At 47.8% G+C, this 24210-nt stretch overlaps 1 protein-coding gene across 1 annotated transcript in view; it reads right to left on the bottom strand.

Annotated features, from left to right (window-relative positions):
• Window positions 1-10418: 10418 nt before the first annotated feature.
• The window catches only part of MTUS2 (microtubule associated tumor suppressor candidate 2), a 321539-nt gene continuing 307747 nt past the window's right edge, over window positions 10419-24210 (bottom strand). The window contains exons 10-14 of the mRNA XM_006831945.1: window positions 22112-22185; window positions 18203-18301; window positions 16835-16954; window positions 12576-12673; window positions 10419-10632 (exon numbers count right to left, since the gene is read on the bottom strand). Coding sequence (XP_006832008.1) covers window positions 10419-10632; window positions 12576-12673; window positions 16835-16954; window positions 18203-18301; window positions 22112-22185 — 605 coding nt within the window. The remainder of the gene's footprint in view (window positions 10633-12575; window positions 12674-16834; window positions 16955-18202; window positions 18302-22111; window positions 22186-24210) is intronic.

Raw genomic sequence — 24210 nt, 5'->3', positions numbered from 1 at the left:
CATCCACTCACAGCGCCCCCTGGTGTAACGGAGGAGAACTGCCCCACAGGGTTTCCTAGGCTGTCATCTATTGTGTCACTATATACTCATATATATCATACACTCACAGCGCCCCCTGGTGTAACAGAGTAGAACTGCCCCACTGGGTTTCCTAGGCTGTCATCTATTATGTCACTATATACTCGTATATACTCTTATAGATCATCCACTCACAGCGCCCCCGGTGTTACAGAGTAGAACTGCCCCAGAGGGTTTCCTAGGCTGTCATCTATTGTGTCACTATATACTCATGTATCGACTCTCAGCATTGCATGTGACAGAAGAACTGCCCCTGAGGGTCTCTTAGGCTGTCATCCTCACAGGAGCAGATTGCCAGGACTTTCTTCCATGGAACTACTAGTTGGGTCTGAATGCCAACCTCTGGTCATCAGCCAAGGGCTTAACCATTGCAGAAAACCCTCAGCCCAGAGTCCAGGTCTGACAGATGGGCTGAGAGCCTGTCTGCCAACATTCTCCTGACATCTAGTCAGAAAGATGAGGGTACTCAGTGGAGGGAGGTGGGGCCGCAGCTGTTGCCTACGACTCTATCACTGACTTGAGTCCCTTGAACAGTAAACACCCACTATGTACAACAGAACGAAACACTGCCCGATCCTGGGCCAACCTCACAATTGCTGCCACACTTGAGCCCATTGATGCTGCCACTTTGCCAATCCATCTCGCTGGGGGTCTTCCTCTTTTTCTCTGACCCCGTGTGACAAAGTAGAACTGCCCCACAGGGTTTCCTAGGCTGTCATCTATTGTGTCACTATATACTCGTTGTTGTTAGGTGCCGTCCAATCAGTACCTACTCAAAGTGACCTTATGCACAGCAGAACAAAACACTGCCGAGTCCTGGGCCAACCTCACTACTGTTGCCACACTTGAGTCCATTGATGCTCCCACTTGGTCAATCCATCTCGTTGGGGGTCTTCCTCTTTTTCTCTGACCTTCCACCTTACCAAACATGATATCCTTCTCCAGCGACTGGTCCCTCCTGACAATATGTCTGAAATATGAGAGATGAGGTTTGGCCATCCTGGCCTCCAAGGAGAACTCTGGCTGCACTTCTTCCAACACAGATCTGTTGGTTCTTTTGGCAGCCCATGGCACTTTCAATATTTTCCTCCTACACCATAACTCAAAGGCATCAATTCTTCTACGGTCTTCCTTATTCACTTTCCAGCTTTCGCATCCATATGAGGTTATTGAAAATACCATGGCTTGAGTCAGGTGCACCTTAGTCCTCAAGCTGACATCTTTGCTCTTCAACACTTTAAAAAGGTCCTGGGCAGCAGATTTGCCTAATGCAATACGTCGTTTGATTTCTTGACTGCTGCTTCCAGGAGTGTTGATAGTTGATCCAAGAAGAATGAAGTCCTTGACAACTTCAATCTTTACTCCATTGATAAGAATGTTGTTTATTGGTCCAGTGGTGAGGATTTTTGTTTTCTTTAAACTGAGATGTAATCCATACTGAAGGCTGTATGACAGAGTAAAACTACCTCATAGGATTTTCAAGATTAATGTTTATGGGAGCAGACTGCCTTGTCATTCTTACTCAGAGCAGCAGCTGATGTGTTTGAACCACTTACCTTCAGTTAGCAGGCCTATGTTTAACCCACTGTGCCGCCAGGGCATCAGCATTCACATGAGGCCTGCATTCTCAATCAAAGCCTCAGCAACATTCAGTGATCACATTGGAAGAACAGATGCCGGGAATATAAGGCTTAACCCTTACATTTCCTCAGTGGCTGGATGGCATCTGGTACAGATACCCAGGGAGTTGTGGAGAAAGCTGGATCGATGGGCAGTGGACTCCAGCCCATTCATCATCCGGACCACAAGAGAGTCTGGACATTCATGCTCAGGCCAATCAGGCCACACAACTTGGACATCTGGAAGGGTGCTCACACAAAACAGGCCCAGTGTTCCCAGTGTTCCAGAGCATGCTGGTCCTAGAGGATAAAAAAGGGCATTTCTTGTTCACGGATTCCTGTGTATGTGGTAACAATACAGCTTCTGCTGCTTCGGTGTCTTTTTGCCTGAGGATGGCTGAGGGTTCATTGGGACAGGAAACCCGAGTTCCCACAGAGTGACACTGCCACCTAGTGGCTGGGAGTGCTGTTGGGCCTGAGGGGTTGCTAGCCGTGGATTAGGACTCATGGTGCCTCTGTGTGTCAGAGTAGAACTGTGCTCACAGGGCTCTCAGTGGATGAGTTTTCATAAGTAGATCCCACTCATGGTGCCCCCATGTGGTCAGAGTAGAACTGTGCTCCACAGGGTTCTCAGTGGACGATTTTTCATAAGCAGATTCCACTCATGGTGCCCCGTGTGTGTCAAAGGACAGCTGTGCTCCTCAGGGTTCTCAGTGGATGAGTTTTCATAAGTAGATTCCACTCATGGTGCCCCGTGTGTGTCAGAGGAGAACTGTGCCCCACAGAGTTCTCAGTGGATGATTTTTCATAAGTAGATTCCACTCATGGTACCCCCGTGTGTGTCAGAGTAGAACTGTGCCCCACAGAGTTCTCAGTGGATGATTTTTCATAAGTAGATTCCACTCACGGTGCCCCGTGTGTGTCAGAGTAGAACTGTGCTCCACAGGGTTCTCAGTGGATGATTTTTCATAAGTAGATTCCACTCATGGTGCCCCGTGTGTGTCTGAGTAGAACTGTGCTCACAGGGTTCTCAGTGGACGATTTTTCATAAGTAGATTCCACTCATGGTGCCCCCGTGTGGTCAGAGGAGAACTGTGCTCACAGGGTTCTCAGTGGATGATGTTTCATAAGTAGATCCCACTCACAGTGTCCCCGTGTGTGTCAGAGTAGAGCTGTGCTCCACAGGGTTCTCAGTGGATAAGTTTTCATAAGTAGATTCCACTCATGGCGCCCCATGTGTGTCAGAGTAGAACTGTGCTCACAGGGTTCTCAGTGGATGATTTCCTGAAGTAGAATGTCAGGGATTTTTCCAAAACTCCAATGTGTAAATTTGAACGACCAACCTTGTGGTTAGCAGTCAAGCACATTAGCCATGTGAACCATCCAGGGACTCTCAACAGCCTGAAAAACCCGAAACAAGCCCATTGCCATTGAGTAAATGCCAACTCCTGGTGACCCTGTAGGACAGAGAACTGCTACATAGGTTTCTGAGACTGTAGTGTTTTTGTTTTTTTTTATTGTAAATTGAGTGAAAGTTACAGAGCAGGTCATCAGTTTGCTATTCCATAAATCATAGACTTTGTTTCATTTTGATTGCAGGTCCCCCTCCCCCCACTTCCATCTCACTTCCTCCTGGTGATTCTTGTTTCCTTTCTGCACCTTCTGAGTTTTGTCCTTAGTTAAACGCTACGTTTTAACCTTAAATGGTTGGCCATTGTATAGTTGTGTACCTCACTAGTGTTGTGGATCTAGTTATTGGTTGGTCACGAGGGTGAGTTCAGTTCCCAAATTGAAAGGTGACCAAGAGCCATAATCTCTGGTTCTACCAGTTTCTATCTAACCAGTAAACCTGGCCTTATTATTTATTTTTTTTTCTGAATTTTGTTCCACATTTTCTCCCACTCTACCCAGCAGCCTCTTTCAGACCCGCTGGTAGTGGTAGCCGGGCACCATCTAGCTCCTCTGGTGAGATGGCATATCATCATGGGAGCAGACAGCTTCATCTTTCTCCTGAGGAGCTGCTGGTGTGGGTTTGAACTGCTGACCTTTTGGTCACTAGACCCATGTTTAATTGAGTATCTCTAAAGAGTTTAAGCAATTTCCTAGGAAATGGTGGCCCTGCTTCTTACGTCACAGCCTGAAGCCTTGTGGGGTAAGTCACAGTTTCACTGGTGTACTTTGTTTCTGAAACTCGTCTAGTGAATCCAAAGCTGTCCCCAGACCGTTTACCATTCTCAGTAGTGAGAGGAATGCAATGGAACCACTGTCCCGGGCTAGGACCCTGGGCACTTCCAAACCCGTTACGGTTGTGCGGATTCTGACTCCTGGGCCCACAGTTGACAGAACTGTTCTATAGACTATGGTGGCATGCCATGGAGTTAATTCTGACTCAGTGATCCTGTATAGGGTTTCCGAGGCTGTAAATCTTTACAGGAGCAGAAAACCTCATGTTTCTCCCGCAGAACTGCTGGTAATTTCGAACATGAGATTAGCAGCCTTTCTTGTAACCAGTACACTACCAGAACTCCTTCTATAGAGTGTGTTGTTGTTGCTATGTGCTGTGAAGTTGGTTCTGACCCATAGCGACCTTGTACAGGGTTTCCAAGGCTGTAAATCTTTACGGGAGTAGAAAGCCTCATCTTTCTCCTGTGAAGCAGCTGGTAGTTTCGAACTGCTGACCTTAAGGTTCGCAGGCCGATTTGTAACCACTACGCTTCCAGAGCTCCTTTCTATAGAGTGTGCTTGGCTGTACTTTTACAAATCGCCAGACCTTTCTTCCAGGTTGCTGCTGGGTGGGTTCAAGCCGCCAATCTTTAGATTAGCTGTGAGGGTCTTTCAAATCCATCCTCACAGCCCAGTCCTGCTCCACTAGCCAAGGAAAAATGTGACGAGGTGCAGAACGGAGTCTTGGAACACCAACTCTAAGGTATCCTGGTTGCCCCTATTTAGAAGGGGCCATTTCATTTTACCAAGGTAAATGTGTTCCTCCAAGTTCTGGTGAGACAGTGGTTAAGTGTTTGGCTGCTGAGTGAATGGTTGGCAATTCAAACCCACTCAATGGCTCCTCGGGAGAAAGATCTGGTGATCTGGCAAAGATGACCGCTTGGGCTACACTATGAGTTGGAATCAACATGACACCACCTAATAAAAACAGCCAAGCTAGGAAGACAGCTGTTAGAAAAAATTAAAACATGAGAAAAAGATTTAGGGAGAAAATTAGTAACACCTTTGCTCATTAAGGGGACAAGCGAGCCCATTTTTGTTCTTCTCAGCACTGCCAAATATGGAGCCAACAGACAGGAGAGGATCTCAGGGAGGTAGAAATGGCTGCCCATTGAAACACTGGCAGTTTGAGTCCACTCAGAGACGCTGTGGTAGAAAGGCCTGGTGAGCTACTTCTGAAGAGTTAGTCACTGAGAACTGTGAGTACAGTTCTCCTCTGACCACACGGGGGAACCATGAATGAATCTACTTATAAAACATCATCCACTGAGAACCCTGTGAGCACAGTTCTCCTCTGACACACACAGGGGAGCCATGAATGAATCCACTTATGAAAACTCATCCACTGAGAACCCTGTGGGCACAGTTCTCCTCTGACCACACGGGGGCACCATGAATGAATCTACTTATGAAAACTCATCCACTGAGAACCCTGTGGGCACAGTTCTCCTCTGACCACACGGGGGCGCCATGAATGAATTTACTTATGAAACATCATCCACTGAGAACCCTGTGGGCACAGTTCTACTCTGACACACACAGGGCACCATGAGTAGAATCTACTTATGAAAACTCATCCACTGAGAACCCTGTGGGGCACAGTTCTACTCTGACACACACGGGGGCGCTATGAGTCAGAGTCATCTCTGAAGTCAGTGGTTAACTGGGTTTTGCCTTTCTGCACAAGTTACCAGTCTTTGGTGGTGAATTTATTAGACATTTGACACAAACTGTCAAGCTGCAGTTCCTCCCCTTGGTGTTTGCCAAGAAGGCTCTCTGGGAGCAAGTCCAGACTGTGCGTGGAATGGATTTGTTAGGACTAAGGTCATAGCTGTAGAACGCCCTTCAGTGTGTTTCCAATGTGCTGAATGAGTCCATTTCAAAGCTCTCTTCTGTCCACTGGCTGTGGGGAGCAGTAGGAAGAGACCCAGATTCTAGGTGGATGGGAGACAGGCGTGGTCCCATCTCTTCTCCTATAAGTAACAGCCCCTTAGGATCCAGGGGAACACAGAAGCTCTGTAGAATAAGCACCGGACTGGAACCATCAGGTAGTCAGTTTGAGTCCACCATACACTCTGTAGGAAAAAATACGGTTTTCTGCTCCTGTGAAGATCTACAACCTCGGAAACCCTATACAAGGTCATTATGAGTCACAACTGACACTTACCAAGTAGAGGTACCTTGGCCTCATTTATGTCACAGGCTTAGGACCAGGGATGGGGATGGGAACTCAAATCAGGACTTTTGTTTAGGGGCCACTGAGCTTCTGTTAAGAATGGTGGAAACATGTGGAAAAGGAGATGGCCGAACAGGACACAATGTCATGGAATCCTACACATCTAAGACCTACAGTTAGAACTAGCAAGTGTTTTGTTGTATGTTTTTGTCACAATGAAAACAAAACAAAAAGTGGTGGGAACACCAGACACCCAAAAAGTAACCAATAGGTTTGGGCATAACCCATTCTAGTGCCATTGAGTCCGTTCCGACCCATAGCGATCCTGGTAGGCCTGAGTAGAACTGCTTCCGAGGGTTTCCTAGACGGTCAATCTCTAAAGAAGCTCATAATCTTATCCTCCCACAGAACGGCTACTGGTTCCCAACTGCCAACCAAGCATCTCAAAGCTTGACCCACTGTGCCACCAGGGTGTCTTGTCTTAGACATCATGTCTCATAAATAACTCATTAACACAACAGGTTGTGTTGTTAGGTGCTGTGGGGTTAACTCCAACTCATAGTGACCCTGTGTGATAGACTGGAACTGCTTCATAGGGTCACCTAAGGTGTGGTCTTTGTGGGAAGTTGTTGGGTGGGTTTGAACTACCAACTTTTCAGTTAGCTGAGTGCTTAATCATTAAGGAGATACCAGGGCTCCTTAATTCAACAGCCAAAGTCAATCGTCTGGACAGTATGGGTGGTCCAGAGGGGACCTGGAAGTGTTCTTACTGTAGTCCAGAAGTGCTGGAGGTCTCTTCTGAGCTCTTTTTCATGAGCACAGTCCTGCTTAAGTCTCCCTGAAGTCACTTCCGGCCCCTGCCTGCACAAACCCTAAACCTACAGCCATCAAGTTGATTCCAACTCATAGCAAGACAGAGTAGAGCTGCCCCATGGGGTTTTCAAGGCTGTAAACCTTTACCGAAGTGATCGATAATGCTTTCTGCCATGGATCTGCTGGTGGGTTTGAACTGTCCACCTTTCATTAGCATCTGAATGCTTAACCACCATGCCACCAGGGCTCCTAGACAACCCCGTTTTGTTGTGAAGTGCCGTCGAGTTGGTTCCAACTCACAAGGATCCTGTACAGGGCTTCCGAGGAGTGGCTGGTGGGTTTGAACTGCTGACCTTGTGATTCACAGTCCAGTATGGATCCTACAGAGCCACACGCAGGAATCCTGCCAACCTTTTACACCCTGTCAAACCACCACAGGGAGTGAGCATCTCCCCTTGGCACCTATGCAATGTTCCAGGTCATGCTGGGCAGACCACCTGTTGCGGGGGACCTGTGCTCTCGTGTGGAAACAAAAGCCCCCATCTGCACTTGGGGGAGAGTGTCATAAGGAGAACCATGGGTCACAGAGTCCTGTGCCTTGAGAAAGCTCACGGTAAGGGCCAACTATTTCCATGGCCAGTTCCTCTCCCCTTCTGGGAGGCTCCCAGCCCAGGGACTGAATTTCGGGCTAATCGAGTACTTTTGGGGATAAAACTGAGTACCCATCTTGGTCTGAAAGAGCAAGAGAGGGTGGTGGAATGGAACCCAATCTTGTGCTCAATTTTCAAAGGATGCTACTCTACCCCCAACCTTTTATTGTTGTTATGTGCCGTGGAGTTGGTTCCGACTCATAGCGACCCTGTACAGGGTTTCCAAGGCTGTAAATCTTTACGGGAGCAGAAAGCCTCATCTTTCTCCCACGGAGCGGCTGGTAGTTTCGAACTGCTGACCTTGTGGCTCGCGGCCCGATTCGTAACCACTACACTACAATTTTCAATGGATGCTGCTCTACCCCCAACCTTTTAGACCACCTTATAAAGCAGAGTCACAGGGTGTGCCCAAGTTTGGGATGGGATGTGTATGTAAAGACGTGTCTCTGAGTGAGGAGCAGAGATCTTCAGTTACAGAAAACAGATACCAGAAACATTCCCTCAAGTTCATTTTAATATGGTTTAGAATTAAACACGAATATGCAACACAAGAAGTGTTCGGGGAGGGGGAGCGTGTGACATCCTTCAGAGAATAACACTGCTTGTTGTCCTCCAGCGCCGAGCCCCAGCACATGGTGGGTGAGGGGGTGGGGGTGAGGGTGGGGCACAGACATGTCTCCCGAGTGACAAGAAGGGGGTGGGTGATGGAGGCAGACGAGTAGAAGACTTCCGTGTTGAGAGAGTCCCAATCTTAAAGATGTAGAGGTGGGAATGTTGAGGAAACATCCGTAAAGACAGTGTGTGATGACAGAACAATGAAGCCAGGGGAATGTGGGAATTCACTCAAGTTCCAAGGTTGAGGCTGGTTAGGGAGAGGGGATCCTTAGTGCTGACACCGCTACGACATTCACTGCACGGGACACCAAGTCCTAACCTAACCCAACACCAAAGTCTGTATTGCTGTGTGACTGCACTCCGCAGGCGAGTTGCTGGAAGCCGGTCCTAATTCTGAGAGCTGAGCGGTGACTAGGTGTTCGTCTGCAGGCGATGCCCGCTCAGGGGATACATCAATACCTATGTCGCTAGGGCTAGACGACGAGGTGTGCTCTACTCTACTGGGATGCCCACCTCAAGATCACAGCATCATGCAGACCGCGCCACCAAAGGAAGAACAAGACTGCGTATTGACTGCCTAGATGACTCAAAGACCCTTGGAGGTTTGGCTGGAAGTAGGGTGTTCCTGAGACCTGCCAGCCCAACTCTGAAGCCCAACGCCACCAGGCAGGCCCTGCATGTGCCAACCCCTTCCAGGAGAGCATTTCTTCCTTGCTTCCTGGCTTTGGCCATGTAGGATTCCTGCCTAAGTCTTCTTGCCTCGAGCAAACTCAAAGACAGGTGTGTGTGCTAGAACATGTTTTTTCAGGGCTTTAGGAAGAAAAGCGCAGGGTCTTTGTCATACACAGGCATCATCACTGTATCAGTGGGTACAACTACGTCTTTCTTTTAGGTTCCATGCTCCTAATCTTCCACAGCACTACGTGAACAATTTGCACATTCTAACGCTACCGATGCAAAGACAAGCACCAGCTCAGGAGCCGGGAACACTGGCTGGCTGCTTCACAGGGCTTTCCTATGTGGGAGAACCTCCTTGGGACCACCGTGGGGAGGGACTTGGCTCAGTCCCCATCTGATGATGATTCCAGAGCTTGGAGCCTGGTCCCCCAGCATGGAAGGGTTGGTCTTCTAGAAGACCCGCTGAAACCCCTGAGTCATTTCCATGAGCAGTGATGGGTTGAGTTAGAGAATCAAACTGACTGGGGGCTGCCTATGAAATGGGGGGTTGACTGAAAGTCCAATCTCAGTGGGTTGACCATTTCCAACATGGCATCAGAGCGCATCCAGCAGACTGCTGGAAGCCCTTCTCCTCCTCAGCTCTGTGTCCAAATATGGATCCTATCCAGTCGGATCTTCACAAGGATGGGGTGCCGACGTCTTGGTCATTGTTAAGCTCGTTCCCACCCTGGCCCTAGAGGGTCACGATCATACACGTTTCCCGGGGAGATTTAATGACTGATTCCAAGAGGAGAAAAGCAAAACCTGTGTCTTGAGATGAGTCACCTCTCAAAGCCAGGATTCCCTCTCATGACAGGCGCATTCATAATTAAAACTTGCAGATGGCCTAAGAGTGACCTTACATGGTGTCGACTAAGAAGCCGGCTGTTCTGAAGGCAGTTACCATTTCACAAATTGCTGGTGTTTGTGTTTATACCGAGGCCCACGTGGTGGTGGGTTGCAAGGCGCTTCTTCTCTGTATCTTTTTTTTTTTTTTTAAATTTTCTATTTTGGGTAGAAATATTCCTGGGAAGCCAGATAGAAATGAATTTTTATTTCCCAGTGATTCTGAGGCACAAGTTAGAAAACTGCTGACCGTCCCTAAAATACGTCAGCACTTCTGGTTATAAAAACAGCAATTCAGAACGGCTGCACGTATATACAAGTGTATCTAAATATACGCACGTCTTGGCGCAGGGCGTGAGGATTAGCCCAGGTAGATTCAAAACGGAGCTATCTGTAACTAACCTGAAATTCTGCAGTGAACAAGTCATTTCCAAGTTATCTTTCTTTTGGTCGCATGTTGCACATCAGACTAAACAACTTACACCTGCCTACGTGTGTGCCAACACCAAGACAATTGTACCTGGGAATCAGGAGAGGGCTCTGCTAGGACAGTTATGCTGCTACTGAGCATGCGTGCAGGGCCAGCTCCGGGCTGTGGGATGCTCTGGCTAATTCTCTCTCAGGATGGAAGCACTCAGTAAGTGGAGAGGCCAGCCAGGCACTGTAAGCTGCAAGGCAGCGTCATCTTGGTGTGGTGCTGACTCTAGCCGGAGACGGAGGGCCGGAGGAGGAGCAGCGGGAAATGGGGGACGTAGGGGACAGTTTGACGGGGCTGGTTGGGTCCCCAGTTTGGAGTTTCCAAAGCAGCTCTTCATTGGTTCGGCTTAGCCTCTTCTTTTCCTGGGTTTCTTTCTCCACATATTCCTGAAGATTCGCGTTTTCCTCTGACAGCTGTCTGTGAGGGGAAGAAGGTAAGTTATCAGATAGCAATCATGAACCTGAGATTGTGCTGGGCCAAGGGAAACAGACAGGGGACCGGGGCGAGCCAGACTCACAGCAACAGAATCGAAGACGAGACATGATTTCTGCGTGTCCACCCAAACCTAGTAGCCCAGTCCTTCTGGACATGGCAGGAGAGCCACTAACTGTCCTCCAGCGGACAGAACTTTGCTGACGAGACCTGGAGAACTGGTGAGGTGTAGGGAGGGGGCCGTGCATGGGACAGCCCCCAGCAATAATGGAAGGGTTGAAACAGAAGACCACTTCACCAGGTCTCTTGGACCTAACTAAGGATACCTCAAGGACGCCAGTCTCTGCCTTCCCCTGTAAAGACTGGTTGGCCATCTGCCTGCTTAGAGGGTAGGAGCCAAGTCTTTTCCTCTTGAATTCCCAATGTTCAGCCTGCAGCCTGGCTCCCAGGAAATTCTCAGTTAATGTTTGTTGAGAAACAAATGTACGGATTATACAAGTTAACGTGGTTCAAACAGTCAATGTTTATATATATATATATATATATATATATATATATACACATATATATATATACACACACACACACACACACAAACACAGAGAGTGTGTATCCTATGGTGCTGTGGGCTAATACGTCAGACTGCAAAGTTGTTTGAACTGCAAGGTAGGTGGTTCAAGCTTACCAGCTGCTCCTTGGAAATCCTATACAGGGTCGGTATTGGTCGGAATTGACTCAACAGCATTTAACAACAACAACAACAACATATATACATATGGTGGTGGTGGTTATGTGCTGTGGAGTTGGTTCCAACTCATAACGACCCAGTACAGGGTTTCCGAGGCTGTAAATCTTTATGGGAGCAGAGTGGGAAAGGGACGGATGTTTTTTGTGTCCTCTGGTTTGAAGCCTTTCCCAGTGCTGGCGGCACAGTGGGTAATGAAACACTTGGCTGCTAACCTAGAGTTTTAAGCCTTCATGTACTCCCAGGGAGTCCTGGTGTGGCGCTTGGGGTAATACACTGGACTGCAAAGTCAGTTTGAACCGCAAGGTCGGTGGTTCAAGCTCACCAGCTGCTCCTATAAGGATCGTAAAACCTTATATAGGGTCGCTATGCATTGGAACAAACTTGATGACACTTAACAACAGCAACAACACTCCTGGGAGCATATGAGTAGTTTCAAATTCAGGGGCACTGGTGTGTGTGAGAAGACTGCTGCCAAGTCTGGACAGGAGTCTGGAATCGTGGTGAGTTTTAAAATCTGTCTTTTCTCACAGTATTTCTTCTCTTCTTGATTCTGACCTAAACCCAAGACCCTAAGGGAAGCATTCCTCTCGAGCTCCAAGGTCTGGCAGGTGCCGGAGATCACAGTCTTGTCCCAGAGGGTCTTTCCTCTATGGACAAACACAAGCACGATGGGATCGTTTATTCCTGAAGGGTCTTGATGCCCAGCATTATCGACACATCTTTCGTGGATCCCCAGAAACAGGCCTGACTGGAGACGCAGGTGAGAAGATGCAGAGGAACTGCGAGGCCCCAGCATGCATGATCCAGGGAAGCTTGGTTTGGCCTGGCTACGCTTCAGCGGACATTCTTCTCCCAAACCTCCAGGGCCTGGTCTTCTCCAGAAACAAATCCCATCACCTGACAGCACGTGGGCAGGCCCTGTTGTGCATGTTTCCTGCGTTCCCTCATTTCTCTCATTAGGTAGGACCCAACGGACTCTGAGCTAAGCCAACTCAATGGTAACAGGTTTGAATTTCTGCTTGAAGAGCCTGGTAGTAGATTATGAGATGATGGCTTTCCTTTCACATGGGACATTCCCAGTGTGTACAAGCCTCACAGCTCAGAGCAGGGGGCCAGCTGGACTTTGGGACAAACACAGTGACTGGAAAACACCTGTGTGGGTGGCATGTTCTTTACCTACCTCGTGACCACGGTGTTCTGGTCGATGCGAGCTCTGAGATCTTCATTCTGCTGCTGGAGAACTTGGATCTTTTCTTCCAAGAGAATGTTCTTCTCGGCCTACAGAGGAAGGCAGAGTTTAGGAGAACGCCTCAGGTAGGGACTAACCCTCAGCATTATGACTTCACCAGACTACCAAGAGCAGCGGTTTGCGCGCTGTGTGATCTGCAATCCATCCAGGGATTGTAAAACCACTTTCCAAACCAGTCAAACCAAACCTACTGCCATCGAGTCAATTCTGACACATGGCGACCCTACGTGGGGTTACCAAGGCTGCACATCATTAAGGGATTGGACGACAGCAAAGGTAGTTAAAAAGGAAAGGAAAGGGAAACAAAAGAGAAATAGGAAATGAATCCCTTTCGTTGCTTTGTTTTTGGTTTCTCTTCCTGAACTGGAAGGGGAACAATGAATATTTATTTTTGCCTGAGGACAATCCATTGGAAATGTTATTGTGGATAAAGAGAAGGAAGGGAAAAAACAGAAAGGAGGAAGAGAGGGAAAGATTGATTTAGAAATGGGTGTTGGTAATGGATGTGCTTGGTGTGCTTGCAGCGTACGGGCAAACATGGTTGGAACGGCCAACGTTTGTGTTGTGTATGTTGTTGTTGTTATGTGCCACCCAGTCGATTCCAACCTATAGCCACCTGTATAGGGCTTCCAGGGAGCGGCTGGTGAGCTTGAACCACCGACCTTGTGGCTCAAAGTGACCTTGCAGTCCAGCACATTAATCTACAGCGCCACAGCTACAAATAAGGAAGGACCTTGGTTTTGGCTTTTAGCCTTCATAGCTGTGAGAAAAAGAAATTTCTTAACTGTCAACTGCCTGCGGGATTCTGTTAGGGCAGCCCTAGGAAACCAAGACACAATGAGAAAGAGCTGGTGTCCAGTGTGTGTCCCCAGGCCCTGATCGCTATCAGAGAGGAAACTTGGGCACCACCGGGAGGAAGGGCAGTGCTCAGATGCAGGGTCCCCACAGGACTGTCCCAACATAGGGACGCTATGTCAGAACTAACTCGATGGCCCTCAACAACAGCAACAACATGATGTTTGGAGTCCTGGTGTGATGCTGTAGGATAAACATACTGCAAGACACAAGGTCAGCAGTTCAAACCTACCAGGTGATCCTCAGAAACCCTATGTTAAATGCTGTTTAGTTGGTTCTGACTCATAATGACCCTGCATAGGGTTTCTGAGGAGCAGCTGGTGAGTTTGAACTGCTGACCTTGTAGTTTGTAGTCCAGTGTCTAGAAACCCTATACAGGGTTGCTATGAATTGGAACTGACCCTGTGGCACTTCACAACAACATGGGATGCCTGCTATCATTTTCCATGCACTGGACTGCTAACAGCAAGGTTGGTGGTTCAAACACACCAGCAGCACCTTGGAAATTCTATACAAAGTTGCTGAGTCAGAACTGAATCAACACACTTAACAGTTGCAATGACAATGCTGTAGGCTCTGAACAGAGGAAAGTGGTACAGCTAGTGAGCAGCCTGCGTGTGACGTACAATAGCAAAGTGGGATCGTTTCAGCCCAGGAGTGCTTCGCTGACATGCACAATGTAGGGGAGATCTCAGGGACAGATGGGGAATGGGAACGTTAGATGAGCTGATATGGAACCAAATTGTAAAGATGTGCTCACTGAAAGCAGGCCGGAAAACATCTGTACAGTAAAACAAGTGTGTGAGAGTCTGTGTGCGTGTGTGTGTACCTCTGTGTATAGACATATACACACCCAGAGAAAACACTCTGCAAAGTGTTAATAGTGAAGAGAACAAACAAGATGGCGGATCGGGTGGAAGTGCAGTAAAGGAGCTCCGCCAACAACAACACAGAATACAGGACCAAGCAGGCTCAGGGAACGGTCCCAGAACTTTGAACCACATATAACGGAATACTTAGAAGATTGGAAGGCTCACAGCTGGGGGAATTTGTGGCAGAAGCAAGAAATCTATTGCATTTGTGGCAGAAGCAAGAAATCCGGGCTGCTCGGCTGCGCCAGGAGCCGCCATCTTGGATGAGACTACGTGGGGGAAAGATCGGAGCGGCCACAGACGCCTGGCAAAACCGCTGAGATAAAGGTGTGGATGTTCTTCTTTTTTGATAGCTGTTCATTGGTCCCTTGCTGTCTGCACACCTCCATTCTGGTGACTATAGGGGTGCCTGAGCTAGTGGACACCCCAGTCCCACCCTCGGAGGGTTCTACTACGCATGCACACAGATCTCCATGAAATTTAAAGAGACAGTTTCCAATTAAAACCAAACGGCCACAGCGGCCCTGAACTGTTTACAATTAGAAAAAAGTCCTGAACGGGGATTGTGGAGCGGGACAAGCAGACAAAAAAGGAAATATGCAGAAAATTAAATCCTAAGTTACGTCAAAACGACCAACAGTGGTATCTTGAAACTTCTCAGGAAGAAGAGTGAAAAGAGAAGCCCATTTCCTTATCACATCTACCTGGAGGCATTCAGAAAGCATAAAAAATACCAAAATACACACTCATCTAAGTATTAGGCCACAGATAACCCATGAAGATACCCAAAAAACAGAAGCAGATGACCATATCTGCACATGTCCAGAAACGAGATAAAGCGAATGAGGCAAATGAGCTGGAAGGTGGGCAGGCTTTGGAAATGCCGGAGAAGGAATTCCTAAAAATGATTATAAAAGGTATCAAAACACTATACAGTGCAGTTGAGAAAAATAATGAAGAAGTCAGGAAAATGCTACAGGAACAATTAATAAGATAGATAGAGCATTGGAAACAATTCAAAACCTACAGAAAGAGGTCCAAACGATTAATAATAGAATATCAGAAGTAGACAATACACTGAAAGGGCAAAGGAATAGAATTGAAGAGATAGAAGCTAGAACTAGTGAGCTAGAAGATAAATTTCTCAACACTACTAAGACAGAAGAACAAATACAAAAAAGGATAAAAATCCGAAGAAGGCCTAAGATTCATGTTGGATAACATGAAGAGGAATAACATAAGAATTATTGGCATTCCAGAACAGGAACAATCACACAAGACCATAGAGGAGATAGTTGAAGAGCTTCTGGAAGAAAATTTTCCTATCATCCTGAAAAGTGAAAAGATAAGCATTCAAGAAGCTCAACGAACCCCAGGATGGATAGACCCTAAAAGACAATCACCAAGACATATAAGAATCAAGCTCTCCAAAATCAAAGATAAAGACAACATCTTGAAAGCAGCTAGAGAAAAGAGAAATATAACATACAAAGGCAAGCAAATCAGATTAAGCTCAGATTTCTCAACAGAAACCATGCAGGCAAGAAGGCAATGGGGAGACATATATAAAACCCTGAAAGAAAAAAACTGCCACCCAAGAATCCTCTACCCAGCAAAGCTGTCAATCAAATATGATGGTGCAATCAAAACATTCCAGGATAGGCAGAAGCTAAGGGATTTTGCCAAAGCCAACCCTGCTATGAAAAACATCCTAAAGGAAGTTCTGTGGACTGAGAACCAACAAGAACGCATAACAAATACAGAACGACGTACATGGCAGCATCAACCTGAACTCAGTCGACAAATGAAAGAGTCAAGAACAGAATAAAATTATAAGAACAGAGAAAAAAAAAAAGTGTTAATAGTGAGAGGTGGAAATACGATATTTTTATTCTCTGATTTTGGTTAACTTTAACTCCCTTATTTTTGTTGATCTTATAATTTTCTAAGTTAATTTGAAAACTTACAGTTAGGGAAATAAAAAATAAAGGGAAGAAAAGAAAACCAGTTGTCTGAGACCCTTGGTTCAACTCCACCGCTCCCCAGGAGCAAAACTGCTTCTGAAAGGGAACCAACAGTTCTGCGCCGTGCTCTAGGATCGCTACGGGTCGGCCTTGGGTTTGGTTTTAGGGTTAGGATTGCTGTCAGAATTCAAAGGGCTGATGCCCACTTTTTGCCACACTTGGTCCACGTTGGCCTGCCAGACTTCCAGGGGTAGGGAAGAGGGGACAGAGCTTCCATAGGAAAGGAACAAGATGTGGGAAGGACAGGACACAGTGTTCTGGGGCAGGAAGCCCACCATCAGAGGGATTCCAGAGTTGTGTTAAATGAAGCCACTTCTGAACTCCCTACCCAAAGCCCCAGTTCAGCAGCAGGCCCTGGGCGGTGTGGACTGGACCCCAGTGGGTGTGATTTGGGTTTAGGGATGGAGACCAGCAGGCGAGCCCTGGAGTCCCCACTCACCAGCTTCTCCAGCTCGACGATGTGCTTCTCCTGCTGATGAATTTGCTGGTTCTTCATGTCTAACACCTGCTTCAGACTCTGCATGTCCTCTTCCAAGTGCTGGTAGGGAGCCAAGGCAACCTACAGGGGGAGAGCAGGACTCGCTGACCAGGGGGTCCTTCCCAGTGCTAGCCAGCTCCATGGGTCACTACATCTCAAGACAATGAGGGAGCTATCTATTATAGCCATCCATCCTTCCATCTACCTATCATCTCTCTCTATGGAGCATTTATCTCATTCGTCTATCTATCCATCCGTCCATCCATCTATTATCTATCTGTCTGTCTGTCTATCTATCTATCTATCTATCTATCTATCTAGCTAGCTAGCTAGCTAGCTATCTAGCTATCTAGCTATCTATCTATCTATCTATCTGGCGTGGTGCAGTGGGTTAATGCATCAGACTGCAAAGTCGTTTGAACTGCAAGGTCAGTGGTTCAAGCTCACCAGTTGCTCCTTGGAAACCCCGTACAGGGTCTCTATGGGTCAGAAATGACTCGATGGTACTTAACAACAACCCTCTCTATCATCTCTCTATATATCAATCCAACTATCTATCTATCTATCGATCGATCGATTGATCGATCTATCTTCTACCTACCTAATCTCCATCCATCTGTCGATTCAGCATAAGAATACACAGATATACTTACACTAAGAAGTTCATTCACTTCTCATGTACACTTGCCTGGGTGTCATGTATTTTCTCTGGCAATTCCATGTTAGAGGGAAGGAGTTTTGCCAACTTCTTTGGGAAAAACTTCCCCTTAACCTACACACTGAATGTTTCAGCTAGCACCTCACCCTTCTGGAGCTGTGGGAAAGAATGGGGCAGCGGGGTGGGAGTGGAGAGACCCCGGGGTGTGTTGATCACAGAAGCTCAAGGACATGAGCTAAAGCTCTTGTTGTTGGGTGTCATCGAGTCAATTCTGATCCACACCGACCCCATGACACCGAGTACAACTGCCCCATAGGGTTTCCAAAGCCCTAGTCATTTTCAGGAGCAGATCTGGGTGGGATCGAACCACTAACCTATCAGTTAGCATAGGAGCAGCCATGTTCATAACCAGCTCATCACCAAGGGTGGCTGTGCAGGCTGGGGAGGTGTGGGATTTGGTCAGAAGACCCTGTAGCTGGAGAAACCCACAGCTAACTTGGCTTCAGTGGAGATGAGCTGAGAGGAAGTGTGTAACCACCACCCCTCACTCAGGGTGACAGTGTGGGGTCCCTTCTCTCTGGGGGACTCTGTGGAGAAGCCACATGGCTCTGATGGAATGAGGTCACACACAGGTGACCCACCAGCGCCGGGAGCTCTGGTAAGTCTCCTACCTCCAGCTGCTCTTCTGTGTTTTTCCTCAAAGCCTCCTCGAACCGCTGGGCTCTGTCCCGCAGAGATTGGCTCTGGAAGGTCAGCGTGTCCACCTGGTCCTGCAAACAGTCACATGACACATCCAGCTTGGTCCCTGCCAGCCCGCAGCCTGGGGAGTTGGTGAAGGGACAGTCACCCTGTCTTGCTGCGCTCTGATTTCTCCTCTCAAGGGAGGAACGAAGACGAGCTCTGGGTGTTTCCCAGGCACTGAATGTGGAAGGCAGAACCACCCTGATGTCCTCTTCCTGACCACTCCCTTGGCGCTTTGTCTATAAAATCAGTGACTGTCCAGCTGGTTCCAACTCATGGTGTCCCCACGTGTGCCAGAATAGACCTGCGCTCCACGGGGTTTTCAGTGGCTGGGTTTTGTTTTTGTTTTTGTTTTTAATTGACTGGGAACCTAGGGAATATTTACAGACTTAGATCAGTTTTCCTTTCAACAATCCACACACATTGTTTCATCTCATTGATTGCAGTCCTCACCGTGTAACCCACTTCCTCCCTGGGTTTCCTGTTCCCATGCCTTCTTTATAGCCTGTGTGAACTTTGACCCTGGGTAAATGCTGCCCTTTGGTTCTCAAACAGTGGATAACGTAAAGGAGTACGTACCCTCCTAGTGTTATTGTTCCTCTCACAGACCTGTCTGTTTGGGTGAAAGTTGAGCCACGGGGAGAGTTCCGTTTCAGACCTGATGGGAGACTAGGGCCACTGTCTCCATGGTTCCCCCAGTCTCTATCTGACCAAAGAACCTGTGTTTTGTTTGTTTGTTTTTTAATGATTTTGAGTTTGGTCAATATTTTCAATGGCTGGCTGAGTTTCTCATAGACCACCTGGCCTTTTTTCTAAGGTACCTATGGGTACCTTCAACCTTTTGACTCAAAGGTGCCCTGGTGGCACAGTGGGTTGAGCAACCACGAGGTTGGGTGTTCAAGTCCACCACCCACTTTGAAGGACAAAGATGAGGTTGTCTGCTTCCTTAAAGATTTACAGTCTTGGAAACCCCAGGGAGCAGTTCACCTGTGTCCTCTAGTCACCAGGAGTCAGAATGGACTTGACTGAAGCAGGTCTGAGTATCCCTCATATCCACTAACCTTCCTCAGTACCCACTCCCTGTACCTCAGCCCTGACACGCACTCCCTCTACCTCAGCCCTGACACCCACTCTCTCCTCCCTAGACTTGACATCTGCCTTATAACTGTGCTCTAAATACCCTACTGCCCTCCAAGTGATGTGGGTGGTGCGAAGGTTAAGGCACTACACTGGTAACTGAAAGGTTCCAAGTCCTCCTGAAGGCACCACGGAAGAAAGTCCTGGCATATGAAGTCCAAAAAAACCAGTCACTGAAAATGCTGCAGAGCAAAGTTCCACTCTGAGACACACAGGGTCGCTATTGGCGTCAACTGGACAACAGCTGTGAATTTTCAATGTTTTTGCCCTCCAGGTGCAGTGTGTATACCAGGTGTGATGGGTGGGCTCTGCTGGTCTTCATCAGGATAGAAGATGCTAATTGGCAAACCTCCGTGAGCTGGTTTGCTGCTCTCCCTCCCTCTCACCTACCCAGTTATTCCCATGAGTGTTAACTGTGGCCCCAGGTGACCATTGCTGGGTTCCCCATCTCACACATCCACAGCAAGGTCACCTCCAAGAGTGGAATGATGAAACCAATTGTACAAGGGAGCTTCAAAAGAAAAAGCTCCTGGAAAAATGGAAGAAAAGACAGTGGGATTTTCCCATAAGCTTCTTGAAGCCCCCTCGTAGCTCTATGTGGCTTCTACACAACTCTTCAGCGTTGCCCAGGGAAGGATTTCTATCTACCCTCTGTGGAAAGCCGAAACACAGCCACAAACTCCTAGGACGGATCAGAACGATCAGACTGTGATTTTTCTGCCGTGTTCACTTGAATACTCTATGTCCCCAAACAGACCTGAGGGGACAGAGGTGCTGCTGTCTATTGCTAATAGGAGACACTGAGGCTCTCGCTTGACAGTTGGCGCCTTAAGGTCATGACAAGATGCATGAAGACCCAGCTGGCTGCTGCTCAGGTGTCAGCCAATGGCCCCACGAAGATGATGAGGGTGATGATGATGGATGTTCCATTACTAGTTTCTATTCTACCTGAGAATGCCAGGACTTCCCCTAATGATCATCTGCTCCTGTAAAGCTGACAGCCTAGGAAACCCTGTGGGGCAGTTCTCCTCCGTTATACCAGGGGACGCTGTGAGTGGATGATGTATAAGAGTATATATGAGTATATAGTGACACAATAGATGACAGCCTAGGAAACCCTCTGGGACAGTTCTCCTCTGTCACACCAGGGGGCACTGTGAGTGGATGATCTATAAGAGTATATATGCGTATATAGTGACAATAGATGACAGCCTAGGAAACCCTGTGGGGCAGTTCTCCTCTGTTACACCAGGGGGCGCTGTGAGTGGGTGATCTATAAGAGTATATATGAGTATGTAGTGACACAATAGATGACAGCCTAGGAAACCCTGTGGGCAGTTCTACTCTGTTACACCAAGGGGCGCTGTGAGTGGATGATGTATAAGAGTATATATGAGTATATAGTGACACAGTAGATGACAGCCTAGGAAACCCTATGGGCAGTTCTCCTCTGTTACACCAGGGGGCGATGTGAGTGGATGAGCTATAAGAGTATATATGAGTATACAGTGACACAATAGATGACAGCCTAGGAAACCCTGTGGGCAGTTCTCCTCTGTTACACCAGGGGGCGCTGTGAGTGGATGATCTATAAGAGTATATACGAGTATATAGTGACACAATAGATGACAGCCTAGGAAACCCTGTGGGGCAGTTCTCCTCTGTCACATGATGTCATTATAAGTTGGAGTTGACTCAACTGTGCCACACAAAAACACGGTACAATGTCCAGCATAACCCTAATGTTTATCACAAGAATTCTGCTGGTACTGTGATTTTTATCCTTTGACACAGACCTGCCACAAGAACCCCAGGAAATGACTCCTCAGGGACTAACCCAAACAAAACCCAACACTACTGAGTGGATTCACAGTCGATGTGAAGCCATGTGACAGAGCAGAAATGCCCTTGAGACCTTTCTTGGTTGTCATCTGTTGAGCAGTTGATCTCTAGGTCTTTCATCTGTCGTGTTATTGGGTGAATTCAAACCGCCCAACCTTCATGTTAGGAGTTAAGCACAAATTGTGTGTACCTCCATCAGCTTGGGGGTGATCAATGTCTTCCACACAAGCAGCTGGCCTGGGCCTCTGGAAAGCAGGAGGAGGAATATACCTGCAAGCTGGGGGGCACCCTGGGTCTTCTGTTGTTGGCATCGGGCAGTCATGGTAGGCACCTCAGCCCCACCTTCCCCTCAGCTCAGAAGACACCTCCAAACTCTCATTTCTAATTCCCGTAGAATTCCCAGTCTGTGGCCTGTGGATTCTGACTGCCCACCTCTCCTACACCATTTCCTTTGCCTGGAACCTGCCCTTTCCTTCCCAGCTCCAGCCCTCTTCCAACGCGGTTCGCTGACTCCTCAGCTGGTTCTGACCGTCTCTGAACACCTTGGCCCACTGCTGCCCAGTCCACTTGATCTCCTTCTTCAGAGTAGCTAGTGAGTTTGAACCACTGAATTTGTGGGTAGCAGCCCACTGCCTAACCCACTGTACCAGCAGGGCTCCTTTGAACACTCCTAGCTCCCTAACGGTGTTCTTCACTGGGTACAGTAATGTGGTACCTTTCGTGGTTGATGCTTCTGTTGGGATGAAAGCAACTCCTTGGGGCCAGGGTCTCTTAGATTGTAGTGCTTAATGCAGACCCCATGTTCCTAGGTGGGAACAGAGCTGCTGCTATGTGGGTATCAGAGCTAAGGAAATACTAACCTGTAATGACAGCCGCAGTTTTTCAAAATTTTCTTCCAATTCTTTCTTTTCAAGCTCGTGGGTAGACATCAATTCTGGAAAGAAGACAGGAAATTGTTCAGTAGGTCTTTCTTTTGAAAGACTCTTGTCACCTAAAGCCCAGTGGTTTTGGTACAGAGTGGCTCCCGTATGCAGCAGCTTTCAGCCCAGTGAAGGTGATGTGTCCTCCGGAATAGAGACAATGAGGAAGAGAATGGGGAAAAGGGAGGATATAAAGGTAGGACAGGAAGAAATCAGGGGCAAAGGAAAGAGCACAAATACCACCCACACACTCTAACTCACACTCACACTATAACACACTCACTCAGCATGGATACACACATACCACATTCTCAGACAGACACTCACACACATTGTAACTCACACTGACACTGACACACTCACAATGTCACAATACACAACTCTCTCTCTCTCACACTCACAACACACAATACTCAGACACACACACCCACAGGCATGGCCATGCCCCACTTTACTGGCTCCTGATCAAATCTGGGTCTTTGTTCACAGAGTGTGTCCATTCTGGCATCTTGTCACTCAGTGTGACTCCTGCTCTCCCTGTCACTCTCTGTCCCACTGTGGAACTAGAGTCTAGGTTTGGGGAAGGGGCTTTCCACGGAGAGGGTGCAGCAGGAAGAGGTCAGTGCTGTGTTCTCAGGACCACCAGAGCAGAGACTCCGTGAGAAGACTCTCAGACAGTAGGGAAGGTAAATTACACGACTTCCTCCTGGAGGGTTTACAATAATTTAGTTTGGTCAGAAGTGTCATCCTGGCAGTAATCTGCAAGCTCGGCAGAAAGCCATGTCTGCTTCCCTCCAGATGGGAAGAGTCTTATTAGCTGGGAGAAGGCCGTCTCATTCTGGCTATACAGCACTTTGTTCTCCCGTTGGAACAGTAGAGAGGAAGATGTCGTTCATTAACCAGGACACACATTTCCATCAGGAGAGCCCCAGAGACCAGCCACACCTGGTCTGGCTGATGCAGGCTGCCATTAGGAGAAATTGGGTGGCTTACATTGACCCAGATTACCTAATTGAATGGGATCAAGGTCTCAGAAATGCAGTTGGGACTGTTGAAATTTACATTTGGACAAAAATTCAGTCTTGATTTCATTGGCACAAAGCAATGTGGCCTTCTGGTCTACCTGCTTGTGTTCAAGTGATAGTTTGCACAGCCAACCGAACAATAATAATGCCATTTCTAGGGTACCTTCACAGACCCATGCCCACATTGCCTTGATATTAGATGAGTGGACTTCAAAAGTTTGTGGAAACATGAAACGAAAATACAATGGAATTCCTCCATGAACATTTTGAAGCCTCCCACCCCCCATGTAATCAACAACCTTGGAGACCGTGTCCCAGTAGAGAAAGACTTCACTATTAGAAAAATCTGCCAAGTCTGAGAGGCGTGATGGCTCCCTACAATAAGCACTGGACTGTGAACCACAGCTCCACAGTTCAAGCCCCGCAGCTGCTCCGTGGGAGAAAGATGAGGCTTTCTGCTCCTGTGAAGATTCATAGCCTCGGAAACCTTGTATAGGATGGCTACGAGTCGGAACCAACTTGAGGGCAGTTCACCACCACCTCCACCACCTCCACCACCACCACCACCTCCGCCACCACCTCTGCCACCTCCACCTCCAGCACATCCACCACCACCACCACCACCACCACCACCACCAAGCTTGCAAATCCAGAAACAAAGACAGCACCATGGCCCCCTTTCTGAAAACCATTCCCATAGTGTGAAGGCGGGCTCAGGGCATTTCCAAGTTACCCCAGTCACCCAAGGGAAAAGAAAAACCAACACCCACTCTGGAGATGGCACCCCACTGCCCTTGAGAAGATTCCATTCTGACTCACAGCGTCCCCATGGGACAGAGTAGAACTGCCCACAGGGTTTCCTAGGCTATCATCTATTGTGTCACTATATACTCATATATACTCTTATAGATCATCTACTCACAGCGCCCCCTGGTGTAACGGAGGAGAACTGCCCCACAGGGTTTCCTAGGCTGTCATCTATTGTGTCACTATATACTCATATATACTCTTATA

The sequence above is a fragment of the Chrysochloris asiatica genome, unplaced genomic scaffold (genome assembly GCF_000296735.1).
Source record: "Chrysochloris asiatica unplaced genomic scaffold, ChrAsi1.0 scaffold00005, whole genome shotgun sequence".
Lineage (NCBI taxonomy): Eukaryota > Metazoa > Chordata > Mammalia > Afrosoricida > Chrysochloridae > Chrysochloris > Chrysochloris asiatica.
Note: the sequence above shows the minus strand (reverse complement) of the source record. Positions and strands in the feature narration are given on the sequence as shown.